The sequence below is a fragment of the Egretta garzetta genome, unplaced genomic scaffold (genome assembly GCF_000687185.1).
Source record: "Egretta garzetta isolate BGI_Z169 unplaced genomic scaffold, ASM68718v1 scaffold17, whole genome shotgun sequence".
In the NCBI taxonomy this organism is placed as follows: Eukaryota; Metazoa; Chordata; class Aves; order Pelecaniformes; family Ardeidae; genus Egretta; species Egretta garzetta.
The window spans coordinates 762,080-776,190 of record NW_009260136.1 but is presented as its reverse complement, the minus strand read 5'-3'; the positions used below and the strand labels follow the sequence as shown (position 1 = coordinate 776,190).

At 46.8% G+C, this 14,111-nt stretch overlaps 1 protein-coding gene across 3 annotated transcripts in view; it reads right to left on the bottom strand.

The window, feature by feature from the left end:
• The window catches only part of ACSS1 (acyl-CoA synthetase short chain family member 1), a 39,630-nt gene that overhangs the window by 4,393 nt on the left and 21,126 nt on the right, over positions 1-14,111 (bottom strand). The window contains exons 8-13 of one of the 3 annotated variants that reach the window (XM_035897059.1): positions 13,057-13,169; positions 12,335-12,461; positions 10,571-10,698; positions 9,003-9,066; positions 8,305-8,423; positions 6,306-6,519 (exon numbers count right to left, since the gene is read on the bottom strand). In XM_035897059.1, coding sequence (XP_035752952.1) covers positions 6,346-6,519; positions 8,305-8,423; positions 9,003-9,066; positions 10,571-10,698; positions 12,335-12,461; positions 13,057-13,169 — 725 coding nt within the window. In that variant the 3' untranslated portion in view covers positions 6,306-6,345. Of the gene's footprint in view, positions 1-3,916; positions 6,520-6,550; positions 7,550-8,304; positions 8,424-9,002; positions 9,067-10,570; positions 10,699-12,334; positions 12,462-13,056; positions 13,170-14,111 lie in introns of those variants that run through there. The other 2 variants (XM_009641652.2, XM_035897060.1) reach the window with 2 other exon arrangements.

Sequence of the window (14,111 nt, the reverse complement as noted above, 5' to 3'; positions counted from 1 at the left end):
TCCCTCGCTGGCTCCCGGAGCCGGTGACGGGGGTGCTAGGTGGCCGAGCTGCCTGTCCCCTGTCCCCGCCCCCCCCGACAACCTGTGTGCCCGCGGGGGGGCCTAACCCAGATGTGAGGGGTGACACCTGCGCCTCTCCTGTCAGCCCGCGGGCTCCCAAAACATCATCTCTGCTCCTCTCTTGGTCTCTTGGGCTAACGCAGTGTGCTGAGGTTCTCCTGGCTGCTTTGACCTGCTCAGGAGCAGCGGCGTTACAGGAAGGACCCTGGGTGCCAGGCTGAGAGCAGACCCACAGCTTCGCACCAGTGTTTAGGAAATGCAGATCAACAGCCAAGGGCTGGAACAGCTGCATGCTGCCAAGGAATGGGAAAGGCTATTTGGCATCACGCCTAGTAACCAAACTGGGTTTTCCACAGAGAGGGGCTGCAGCCAGGAAAGGGGGGGGGAGGGGGGACGCTTTCCTCCCTGTTCGGGTTGAATTCAGGCAACAGGCCCAGCAGCTGCAAGAGAGCTTAGCAGCACTGTTCCCTAAAGGTACCCACTTTCCTGAACAACCATCTCACCCCAGGGCCTTGGGAGTAGTATTCCACACCCTCTCCTCCCAACTCTGCTGTGAGGCTGCTGTTGTTCCTGCGGGTGCAGAGGCCTGAGGCGCAGAGGAGTAAAGTTGCATCTCCAAGGTCCAATAGGTAGAAAAAGAAATTTAATTGAGTTTTCTGCATGCCAGGTGCAGGATGAGCATGAAAAAGCACTCAAGTTTCCACTCTCCCAGCCTCAACAGACCGCAAAGCCGAGGTAAGCTTTGTCACTGCAGACACAGGGAGTCCAGGCAGATACATACACACCAGCTACAGAGGAATAGAAGCAAGAGTGAAAAAACTCCTGTGGCAGATCATTCATTACCAATGTTTGTAGGGTGGTAATTTTGCATAGCCATGACCGTTTCCACCCCAAAAGGTGGTTACGTCCCCAAATCCTTCTATCCAGGATGAAGTAGGGCTAGGCCTACTGCCATGAAAAAGACGCTGCGCCTCTAGACTCAGCCAGAAGATAATTCCCTGTCCAGAATTGTGTGGGGTTAAACCACAACACTGTTTTCAAGCTGAAAAAGAATAATCTGTTCCTACTTAGTTTAAAAACAGGAACTTGTTGCTGAAATCAGTTTCTGTGGCTTTAACTGGCCACAGAGACAGCCCCAAGTATAACTGTGTTAGGCTGGAAAGCAGTCTCCATTTTACCAATAAATTCGCAGTAAATAAATCAGGGCAGATGCAGTAGCGAAACACAAAGTGAGGAGATGGGGACCTGCCTTTCTACCTAGCCCTTTCCGTGACTTGTCAGAGACACTTGCCAGAGGGTTGTAAGAGCTAAGAGTGGTGTTGGAAGCTTTCCAGCAGCAGCTGCTGGAGGTAATGGGAGAAGTGGCTAATGAGGGTGTTCAGTGTCCGTCCCTGCATTACAACTACAGTGTTATCCATGTGGTACGTAGAGGGTGAAGCACAATCTTCCTCACTTCTTAACGAACAAGGTGCCCTTGCAGAGGATGTGTTCCTGGCACTTAAAAATGATCCACAGCACCTGGAAACAAATTTCTTCTCATCTGCTCAGCTCTGGAACAGCTACACGCTCACTTTCTACACAATGCTGCCTCTCATGTTCCACACACAGATCCTGTTTTCACTCCTACTTATGCACACTGTGCCTCATGCACAAGACAAGGAGATGAGTAGCTGAACCACCCATATCAACTAATGGTAATTAATTTTTCCCACTAATTGCTCTTTGTTTGCATCACACAGGAGAATGTGTGTAGAGCAAGGGGACCTCGGGATTTACACGAGACATGCAGCTTACTGACATGCAAATGCTAGCTCTTCAACTTTTTGAGTTGTTTTCCAGCAGTAACTAATTTCCTGTGAGCTGCTGATTAGAGAAAATCAGCAAAGCAAAACAGCGATTTGGACCACAAGATCCTGATCCCGAACTCCTTTGCCTTTCTTTGGCCTGTGCTGGCAGACTAAAATAATCAGGACAAGCAGAAGCAAGTCCAAAGAAATGAGAAAGTGCCAGACCCTTTAGGGGATGGAGGGCCAGACACCTATGATGCAAAGCCAACCCATCACACAGAGATATTTCCTTTAATGAAAATATGAATACAGAGACCATTGAAGAAACTGGTTTTGATCAAGGACAATAAATGTCTTTAAAACATGATTACAAGAGAAGAAAACTCAAGGTTTAATGTTAGACTGTACAACACACACTTCATCTCTAGACAGACTTTCCCTTTCTAAAATTAAGAAAATCGTGATCTGTGTCTCCAGTGGGGGAAAAGGCACCATGGCCGAGTCTCACTGGCAAAACTGAGTGGGAAAAAAAGCAAGCACATTTGCCGTTTGCAACAAACTGCAACAGGTAGAATTGACTCTGGATCTCTTTTGATGAAGCTACAAAGGCAATCTGGCAAATAACCCCCACACTGCTCATGGACACACAAAGGTTTAGAAGAATTCAACAGTTCTGCTTTTCTAAACAAAGCAATTACCCCCAAGTTTGTCCCACAATCCCACTGTAAAGTATTCCACATATCATTACCTCCTTCACTGATTAGTGAAGACCAGCTCTTAAGGCTGCAGGCCCCGGGGTCTTTCGCAAGCTACTTCCTCCCCAGCATTTCAAGAACTGAGGACATCAGGGCAGTTCTGCAGGCTGAACACCTCCCTGAGCCACAAGCCTGGGATGGGGGTGTGAGTGCTGCATGCAAAGTAGAAAGCACTGCTGCCACGCACCAGTGCTGATGTTCTTGATATCCAGGGAATAACAAAAATGCAAAGCTCAACTCAGGCTTGTACTGAAGTTGCAACCACTGCAGTTAGAACAGATCACGGGGAAAAAGAAGAAAAGGGGACTTCTCTGGCTGGAAAACTGCACCTGTTTGGCAAAGCTTTCTATGAGTAGCCTACCCAGTGAAGCAGAGTGTTCTTATTTTTCTAAGTACCAGTTCCAAGCCATGCCTAGCTCTGTCTCTGCCAGCCTCAGGGTGCTATTAGATGAACTGAGCATGGGGTGTTAGCTCCAAGAGCTGATGCTGGTATACTTGCAGAAGTGCAGTTTTACCAGGAGAGGTGAGGGCTCAGGCTGCCCAGCAGGAGCTGTGTCTACTGCAGAACACGTGGCCAGCACAGCAGCACCACATGATTTCTCTGTATACCCCGAGGAGGCCTCTGAGCAGATGGACATCCCAAGGACCACAGCTCAGCTGTGGAAACACGCAAGGAAGAAACAGCATGCCCATCATGGTACGGGATGGCAGGCACATGGCACTCTAATCTTGCACATGCTGGTGACGTGATTTTAGAAAAGGTGCTTGTAAGGCTTCCAAAGTTCAGAGTATGAGGCTTGTTTGTAACTACAGTCTGTCCACACCATAGCTGGCATGGCTGTGAACTTATTGGGGTGCTGCAGCTACCTGGGCAGTCTGTAGCCTCACTGGTAGCTGTGGTCCCTAAGCGCATGCAAGCTGAGACAACAGATACAGGTGAGGGAGCACGCCTATCTCCCATTCTCCCTGAGGAGAGGAATTGTGTAACAAACATCTCAATACACCAAAGCACATCGCTCCTTGTGTAGCTAGTCTTCGTGAGACAGTTCAGACGAATTAGACCATGTGTCTGTGACACACCTTAGTGTGGAAATTTCAGGTCAAATGGACAAGGAAATTCTGTATCCCTAATATAGGAAATGCTTTCTTGACTAAAAGGGAAGTGTGCAGTCTTGTTCAAAAGTAATTTTTCTTCCTCCACGCTGTATTTCAGACTGCACAAAGAGAACTTGTTTAAACAAGGGAGTCTACTTTTTCTGGTAAAAGTATTAACTCCTGGCTGCTTCCCACCTGAAAATCACTTCAGGAAGTGGGTTTTTTTTTTTCTTTTGCAATGGCAATAGAGGATACATTGGGTGTCTCCTAAAATATTAATGTCCTGTCAACTCTATCAAACCTTCCGATCTTTGGCTTCCCACAAAGTCCACAGGGTTTCTACTTACCTTAAGCAGTCAGAAGGACAGGAATTTTAACAAGCCATGATACTCCCTACTGTATTACCCAGTCCCAAAAGACATTTAAAATAAATTTAAAAAAAACAACAAAAAAACAGCAAATGCAGCTAGGGTACTCAGAACTCTGGGATCTAAGACAACACACCTGTCTTTGAGAACACATCGTACTATTAGCAGCCTGCTTCCCGATTTGGTACCAGAATCTCTGCTGGCCAAAAAAAAATCACCACTCCTCTCCCAGTCCTACAGGATCACCTAGCCATTTCCTTCCTACCTTTCCTGCCTCCGGTTAGGTGCACAGATCATCTTTCCAGCACACAGTCCCACTGGAAAAGGCAGTGCTGCTCCAGTTAAATTCAGCAGTAAGTAACCCCTGTAAAACTATGGCAAAAATTGGCAATTCTGCCAATTACTCAGGGGTTTGGCGGGCCAAATCGCACAGCTCTGGGAAGCTAAGCAGACTGTCATCTGAGAAAGACAGAGGCCGGACTGCAGGTTTGATGGAGTGACCCCAGCCACAGCATGGAATGGCGGTTAGCAGTCACTTGGCTTAGGCAGGTTAGGATGGAGAAGCTCTGCCTGAGCTCTTGTGGCACACACTCCCAGGATCAGCACTGTGCATGCTACACTGGCATATACCTTGAGCTTTTGCACCCAGGGAGAGGGGAGGACTCCTTTACTGTGCCTTCCCCATATGCTCTGGGGCTCTGTGGCTCCTCCAACCACTGTGAACCCCTCAGCCAGCTTAAACCAAATTTAGCAGCAGTCTCAAGGACATTCAGCACCTACAGGCTTTTCCACGACTTTCAGTGGCACAGTAGACAACTAGCAAGTTCTTCTGAACAGCCCAAATATAAGGAGTGCTTCAATCAAAATGTGTTCATCATAAAACGAGTCCAGAAATAGAACACTGAATATATTAGTTGCAATTTTGAAAGCGTATGAAAGACAAAGGCTATTGTTCCCTGCTATTCTGAGGCTACTAGTCTGGAATGCTACCGATCGCTTTCCAGAAGACATCTGAGAGGCACTTCTTTGTGGATTGTGCAATTTGCAGGTACCCACCTGGCATTTAAGTCTTTGGAAGATCAGCACGGCAGCATACAGAAGGGGCAGATGTGGTAAGGCCAACTTGAAATGGTAAGCATTAAGCCGTAACTTCTGACAGGAGAACCAACCTACCTCCAAACTGGGTGCCTGTCTTTGCTGGAGCAAACAAGATTACAGGCTGTTTGGGAGTGGGCTAAAATAACCATTCCTTGGCCAGAAATCACACAGCTTGACAAGTCACAATGAACCCTCCAGCACATCTCTCACAGCAACAAACCTCTCCTGAGCACTTCAGCAAACATTATCCCTTTCCACAGCAACATCAAGAAACAAAGACACCTACATAAATCACCAACTGGCAAAAAAGATCTACCCATTGTAGACCACCACTCCTAATATGCAAAGTGAACCACAATGGTTCAACACCGATGAGGAAGAGGACAGTTACTTTAAAAACCCACTTGGTAATGTCAATTTCTCAAGGCAGAATAAAAACATGTGGGACCAGAACCCTCCTACGCAGCTGGCAATGCATTGAGGACATGCAGGAAGCCCAGTGGTAGGCTTTGTGGCTCAGTTTTGTGGCTGGAAGTGCTAGTGCTGGGTTTTCTAGGTAGGACATGAAGAGACACAGGTTCACCATCTCTGGCAAGTCCCAGAACATAAAGCGGTAGGAACAAATCCTTATGAGGAAAGCCAAAGGGTAATGACTGGGTAAACACAAGAAAGAATTACCAGACTAGCAATGTCCTCCTCATTTCCCTAATAACACATGTGAAACATCTACTAGAATACCCAGCACGGCTGAAAAGGCACCACAGTTGCAGCCAAATACAGCTACTTGAACTTGGATACACAAGCTGAAGAAAAAATTGAAGAAGTATATTCCAGGGCTGTTTTTAAAACAGCTAAAGTATTGTATAAAAACATTTCTGTGTACAGTAATATCAAAATGAGAAACATTAACATCTGCATCTTGCTTCAGCTAGTATTAAATTTCTTCATAGCTAATGGAAACCACCAGTGGCTGCTCTACATCAGCCCTAAAAGCAATGAGAGCTGTGCAAAACTGCAGATTGCTCCCAGCTCTGTGCGTCTCAAAATATGTTGTGGAGCAGAAAATCTTGTTCTCCTAGAAGGGAACAGAGTTTTAAAAAAAACACGGAGAGAACTATGTCAGTTGCCTGGTTATTTGAGACCTTCCACGTTTCCAAAGAAGAGAGATTCCAGAGCTGTTTGCTATGAGGAACTCTTCTCCTTGTATTTCAGGTAAGCATCCAGTATCTCCTTGACAACACTTGGATCATCAAGTGTGGTGACATCTCCCATGTTGCTAGATTGTTCAGTGACTACTTTCCTCAATAGCCTTCTCATGATCTTCCCTGATCGGGTTTTAGGAAGACGTTTTACCACCTGCAGAGAAGGGAAAGGTGCACCCATGTTAGAACCTGGATCCTGCTGGAAAACGAAGGAAATTTGGCTGAACTCTCTCATGGCCACAGCTCCTTTGAGGCTCCTGGGAAATACTAGACCACTGAGCACATTGGTTTATGTCCAACGAAAGGAGTGTCACTAGCATCAATTCCCTGTGGTATAAATTTTATTCTAAGTGGACTTAGTTCCCCGTTTATTGACTGCTGTGTATCTCCAGGCTGGGTGCTACAGGACACCCAGCTCTTTGGAGAATAAAGTCCTGAATAAGCTGTTAACTATTGAACTGGAAAGCTAGTTACACTTGAAAACTCGGGCACTGATGATGACACAGATCTCAATGCATTACCAGAACAGACATTCATATTCTCCTTCACAGGGCACACAATACTGCATGCCAGCTACAGGGTCTCCTACTCAAGGAATAACTCCAGCCTGCTGATGTTTCTCTCTGCCTGATTATATCTGTCAGCCTACATGCCCTTCTTCATAACCGGAAGAATGTTAAAAGTCTTGGCTATGCTTCCTGCAAAGGACTTAGCAGCAGATTCAAAGGCTTTAGCATAAACTTGAGCCTGGTAAAGAGTTCTCAGGCACTGAACAGAGATGCTAGCAGGTCTCACATTTTGCTACATGATCAGGCCAGTAGGCTACAAAACTCCAAAGTATTAACTAACATACAACGGAAGAGTTGCAGGACTTCTTTGCAGGACCACCCCCAAACACAGGGAAACAGAGGTGTTGCCTTGCAAACCTGCAAGTTCTGGAAGCTGCTCCAATCCACTGAGGATATCTTGGGCTGTTCCAAGTTGAATGAGCCACCCTTGCCTGCTCCTGTTGTATTCTGTAGCCTGTGTCTTGGTGTCCATCTTCCCAGCATGTGGCTAAAGCAGAGCCCCTCAAAGAAGTGGTCTGGTCACTGCCTCCAAGCAGAGCGGAATGGATGCAGACAGGCTGTGCGGGGGCAGCTAAGGGGCAGCTTTGTGCACTCTCCTCAAACACACAAAGGGAGCTGCTGAAAGGTGAGCAGGCTTGAAAGAGACCCTGGAGTTTGTCAGTGCTCCCAGGGTCAAGCTGAAGAGGCTGAGTTACGTGATAGAAACAGCTAGGGCTTTGGGATCTGGAGTTGATGCTAATTATCAACGCAAAATACCTGGGCAGTGGAAAGTGTCACTCTGCCCCTCAGTGACAATGAAGGTTGTGGCGTTTCTCTACAGTTTGGTGGGGTTTTATCTGATCCATTGCATAGGGCCATGGAGAGCAGTGCTACATTGCTTCAGCAAAGGGTTAGCCGAGGGCAAGAGCTATGTAGAGCAGTAATGCTGCTGCATGGTGAACAGGGACATCAAGTCCATCTTGAGGCACAGGGTGGGCCTGGGGTTCCCCTCTGCCAGAGGTCTTGCCAAGGACAGTGCTCTCAACACTCTCTGTGCATCTCATCTAAAGGATTGTTCGGGACTTGGACCAAATGGAGCAGCCTCACAGTAGCTCTAAAACACACTCTGTAACAGCCCCACCAAGAAGCTGCTCTGCGGGCTGGAGCAGCTGTAATATCCCAGCCACCCTCTGGGTCACTGCTGATCCTCAGGCACAGAGAAGGAGCACTGCAGACCACTGCACCTGCCCTCCCCTACCCTCCAGCTTGTTCTCTTTTTCTGCTTCTTCGTCCTGCCAGAGAGGAACAACAGCAGCACTGCAGGCAGGAAGGTGAGGCTTTCTCAATGTGACCATTCCCACTCCTGGTCCCAGTTATGGTCTCCCACTTACCAGAATGTGGTCAGGCACAGCATATTTTGCTATCTTGGAAGCCACTATGGTTTTGAGCTCTTCTTTGACACGGTCTGTATCATTCATCTGCTCCTTTAGCACTATGAAAGCAAAGGCACCTGGAAGACAAATGAGCAAAAGCCACGTATCTCAAATTAGCTACTGGCTGGCAAGGCCAGGGATGCTCATTCAAATGCTAAGGCAGGTTTCAAATCATTCCTATGCGCAATCTAGGGACTGCCAAGAAAACCACAAATCCTGTTTACAAAAGAGAGTCAGACTCCAGCCCTCAAATGATGGCCCAGCCTTGTCTTGGCATCCGTGGACCAGACTGATCTCAGTGACAATGACAACTCAACATAAATTGCCAAAGTCTCACTGGGATCAATAGTTGGCCAATAATAAATCAGCTATTCCCGTTGTGCTCAAAGGGCATCTCTGAGCACCATCCTTTTTAAGGAAGCTCTACCACATACATAAACACTACGTGTGAAAACTGTTTAGGGGAGTAATACCTGCACCCAGCTTAGGAACATGCAGCTATTTTCATGGCTGTCTTTGCCTCTAGGGGCTGCAACACCAGTCAACCTAAGGATAACTGCCCTCCCATTCCCTAGGCACCTCCTAACACAGAGCCCAGGTTAGAAATTAAGGAAAGTGTATGTAGGTGTCATGTCAGGACACTGCTTTTCACATACCTTCTCCTTTGATCTTGTGTGGATACCCAATCACAGCTGTCTCGGGGACGTCAGGATGATCAGCCTTCACAAAAAGTGAAATAAAAATACACTGAGCATAACAACTGCTTCAAGCCCTGCAGTTTGCACCAGCTGCTCTAGGAACAAAACACCTTGCCATATCTCACCCTCCCCTTGGCAGATGGGGCTGAAAGCACAACAGGAAAGCTGGATGCCACCTTCCTACTGCATGGTCAGCTGGTGGCCATGGCCATGGCCACGGCCACGTCTCTGGATTGGCCCTGCTTCTAAACACACAAATAAGTACTCTCATATACACTGCTAAGCCCACTGCACACCAAGCTGAATTTGCACCAGCTCGAAACCTGCTTTCTCTTTCTTTGTCTGTGCTCTTGTGTGTGCCTGGCTACAGTCCCAAGTGGTGACTGGCCACGGCCAAATCACAAGCAAAACCAGTCCTGCATTGCTCTGTTGCCAGCAGAGCAAAAGTGAAGCTGCCAACATCACAGTGCACATTTGACTGGCGTTTAAAGGTCCCCAAAGCACACCAGAAAGCAGAAAGAATCAGGCCTCTTCGTCTTTCCAGAAAGGGGGAAGGGTTGTTTTGCCAAATCCGTATTTTTGTTATTATGCTACACAACAGTGATTTATTCTGTCACACTTCAGAGTTTAATTTGTGTACAGACAGGAAGAAATCACATATCTGAATCCCACACCAAAAAATGGATTATGCTATCTTAAATTAGATTAAAATATGAAAGAAAACATCACCGAGCAGTCTAAGCATATAAATATATTTGCATATACACATGCGTACACATACATAGTGTGGGAGAAGAACTGGATTCTGTATCTATGATCAGAAACCTACACAGACAAAAAAATTACTCACAGAGGAGACACTAGGATCCTGCATGCCATGCAAACACAGCTCAGGTTTATTACATGTTACATTTAAGTGCCATTTGCAGGCCAGGCACATAATATAGAAATAAATATTCAGGTCAAGCTTTGAAGATAAATGCTCTGAGGACTTCTTGTTTTCAATTCCCTGAGCTAATATTATTTTCTCTCAAAATGACAGGCTAGCTTTGCAGCTGACATGAATCAAGTTTGCTTCATATTTAGCACTGCTGAATTCTCAGGCATACTCAACTAGTTTAGTTGAGCAAGAACCACAGATTTGGGAAGGAGAGGTTAGGTGTTAGCAGAGGGGAAGGAACAAACAGGAGAGACAATCCCTTATGGGGATTCTACCGGTATCCAAAATTATGGCTGCAACGGTACAACCTCACTGAGAGGAAACAGAGCTCTGAGAGTTCGACTGCAGGGACTGCCCATGGTGTGACTGCTCTCTCACTTGCCTATTCATCATCTCCTTAATAAGGGTGCTGTGTCCTTTTGCACATTTGCTATTCACTATGCATCAAGCTGCTGTGTGCATGCAGGGGCAGGGATTTGAAGGCAACAGACCCTGCGCTTCTTTAAATTCATAAAGCTTCTTTCAAGGGGACACCCTGCCCCACAGATATGCCCTGTCAAGGGACCTCTACCTGCTCAGAACTTACCATTGCATCTTCTATTTCTGCCGTCCCGAGCCTGTGTCCGCTGATGTTAATGACATCATCCATGCGCCCTGTTATCTGGTAATAGCCTTTCTTGGTCCTGTAAGCACCATCCCCTGTGAAGTAGTAACCTACAACAAAGACTCATGGGTGGTCAGCAGCAGAAAGTGTGCCAGCCTATGGCTTTGGGCTCTGATGCAGAACAGGCTATGCTCTAGGATGGCGAGTAGGGTAGGGTGGATCAGGCAGCTCGCAGGGACTCCTAAGGTTATAACTGCATGACCTGCCACACACCATTTCCCACGTCCCTCTGCCATCCCCAACCTTCATCTGCTCTGCCTGGGCTGTGCTGGCTCCTAGGAAGCACCTGAGCAGCACCAAGACAGTGGAGGTCAGATCTCTGCCAAGACAGGCAAAATTACTGTCAGTAATCAGCAGCAAACAGTGGCTGATGTTCCCTGTAGTAAAATGAAGTCCAGCAACACAATACAATGATGCTTTGTTGGCTTTACAAAACCAGGGGGGCTCTGATCTCTCTAGGGTTTACACGCCTACAGCTGCACAGCAACTGTGTGCTCAGGCCTGGTGCATACAGCTCTAAGATAAAACCACTTCAGATGCCATCTGCCATCATGCCGTAGGCTACTGGTCAAACTCAGGTCTGCTGCTAGCTACACCTCAGCATTCATGGAAAACTAAAACTGTTCAGCTGAAAGGGAGCAGTTCTATTACATTTTGTACATGGGAACACTGCCAATTTTTTTTTAACCACTTACACTGGGACTGATGAAAAGCCATTTTCCCTCCTGGCTAACAAAGGTTCAGATCCCAGATATCAGTCTCTCTCCAGCATATGAGCATTGCAGAAACACTGCTACCAGATTAGCTAGACAAAAAAAAAGCCACAATAAGCATGGTGTTTGGGGAGTCTAAAACTTTTGATGGAAAATGAAAAAGACCCATTGGTTCCAGGAAACTCCAGTGTCACTGAGGACACATCTGGTGATACAGATTGTGTTGCCTCTTCATCAAAGCCATGTCCGCATCTGAATTGTTCCTGTGGCACCTCTGAGCAGCAGCAGGCAGCTACTGCTGTGAAATCTGAAGGTGGATCTTGCCAGGACTCATCACTGGCCAATTCATGGACTTTCAGTCATGCCTTCTGCCCTTCCAAATCAATTAAACAACTATCAACTAAATACCAACAAGATTTCAGATGCAAACATGTAGTGAGTAATAAGGGACTATGGGCTCATTCAGGTTTTTTCTACCGGTTTCCCATTCTTATTTTCCAAACCTTTTTGTACAACTTAGACGACTGTCTCTCAAATTTTTGTCTACCTTGTAGTTTTCAAATACCTTTCGGTTGCTCCTCTGAGTGTCCAATCTCCTACAAAAAATGTTTCCCTGCCACTTCTAATTACTTGCCAGATACAACTTGACCATGTTTTAAAAAAGAAAGGATATAACAGAGCCTGTGACAGCAGTGGTGAGATTTGGTGATGCAGGAGGTACTTTCCCATCCAATATGGCGCCAAAGAAAAAGCTTTAAAATTTGGGCATCAAAAATTTCTAAAAAATACATTCTCTTCTGACAGCTAGAAAGATCAACACTATCTAAGGCCATTAAGATGTGCTTGCAACACATGACACACAACCCCAAAGAACCAAGATCTGGCTGGTACAGAAATATCAGAAAGTGATGCTGAAAATATTCAGCGTGCTTATACTATGGTGCAAACTGCCTTTGCTTGGCACTTTCCTTACCTGGGTAGGCTTTGAAATAGGCGTCAGCAAATCGCTGGTCATCTCCATAGATTGTTCTTGCCATGCCAGGCCATGGCTGGGCAATGCAGAGTGCACCAGACACATCATTGCCCTCTATAACTTTTCCCTGCAGGTTCAAGCACAGGAAGGATGATCAGGTGAACAAAATAGGAACAGTAAGTGCTTCTGTGTCATTGATCTGGCAAGAGTCACCCTGTTCACTGCAGACTGCCAGTGGAGGGCCACAGGTGGAGAAAATAAATCCGCTCATGGAGCTACTACACACTGTCTGTAACATGCCTTCCTCGCCCCTTGAGGCCAGCAGCACAGTAGATAAGACAGTTGCAGAGCCTCATGCCATTCATTTTCCTTGGCTGCTCCAGTCTTGCCACGTCACTGGATGTTGTATGCACTGCTCCAACTGTTCAGCTCCCTGGTTCCCAGGAGCTGTGTGACTTCTGACTGCTCTTGTGAATGGAGGCAGCAGCTCTTAGTCAGAAGCAGTATAAGACCATAAAAGTGGTGCTGAAAATGCAAATGCTCCTCTAGAGATTTGCAGTTTGCAATGCCCAGCTGGCAATATGTATGGACATTTGAGATACGTTCAATATATAAATTGCTCATCTATTCTACCATTTTAATGGAGGAACAAACATCCTTCTGGATCATGTTCCTCTGCCATCAGAAAGGTGATTAAGGCAGAGACACCAGCCTCAACTCACATTCTCATCCATCAGCACAGGCACAATCCCAAAGAAAGGTCTCATAGCCATAGCCGGAACAATCTCAGCTTTCTCCTCTGAAGGCCGTGGGGCAATGCAGATGCCACCAGTTTCTGGAAGAATAAAGAAAAACAAAGTATTTGGGGCCCATCCAATGCTGGCTGAACGCAAATGCCAGTTATTCTTAGTTAAAGAAGAGAATAGTGAAGCCACCTTGCAATAAAAAGCTACTGGGAAGGAACTATGCAACACCAAGTAGCACAGAAAGCAGCACAGACCTGATAAACTAAGAGCTCTCTGTGAATACAAGAAAGGCTTGAACATACAAAAACGTTTGGCAAGCCAGGATGACACCACGAAGGCCTGTTCTATCTACAGGGGATTGCTGCCCCCTGTGTACCCCAGTGACAAACCACAGAGTGTGGCCAAGCAGCCGCCTCAGGGGAGGAGCAGCTCCCCATGCCCCAGAGCGTCAGGATGGCTGACATCTATCTGGCTTAGCTCTTCAAAGGCTCAGAGGAAAGCAGTGCATGGCTGCAGCAGCTGGCTTTGCACCAGATGGCCTGCGGACCCTGCAGCAGCAGCCACGACATGTGCGTTCAGGAGCCTTCCCAAAGCCCTGTCCATGGCAAATCAATCAGGCACAGTGAAGACCCCAGTGATTCAGCCCACATGCTCTGTTCCGTACAGCTGGCCCTAAGCTGGCTCACAGCTAAACCCACTCCTCCAGCTACCAACCAGCCACCAACACAGGCAGCTCTACCGCACACGTACACCCTTGCAGGTCCTTCTCACACTAACAAACAGGGCTGCCTGGTGGCAGGGGCAGTACTCACCAGCCCCATTTCCTACCCTAGAAGTGATTTTACAGAGAAAGTATAAGCACGTCAGGGGATTTATCTCCTGGTGCTGTTTTTACAGCTGTCTAAGGTTAGCATGAAAAGCACTTCAGGAGTCTGAATGACTATTATTACAGAGTATGAGATTAATCCACCCCTTACGGGCAGGTTGAGCTTATCTTCTATTCAAAATGGAACCTTTTAATCATCCTTTTT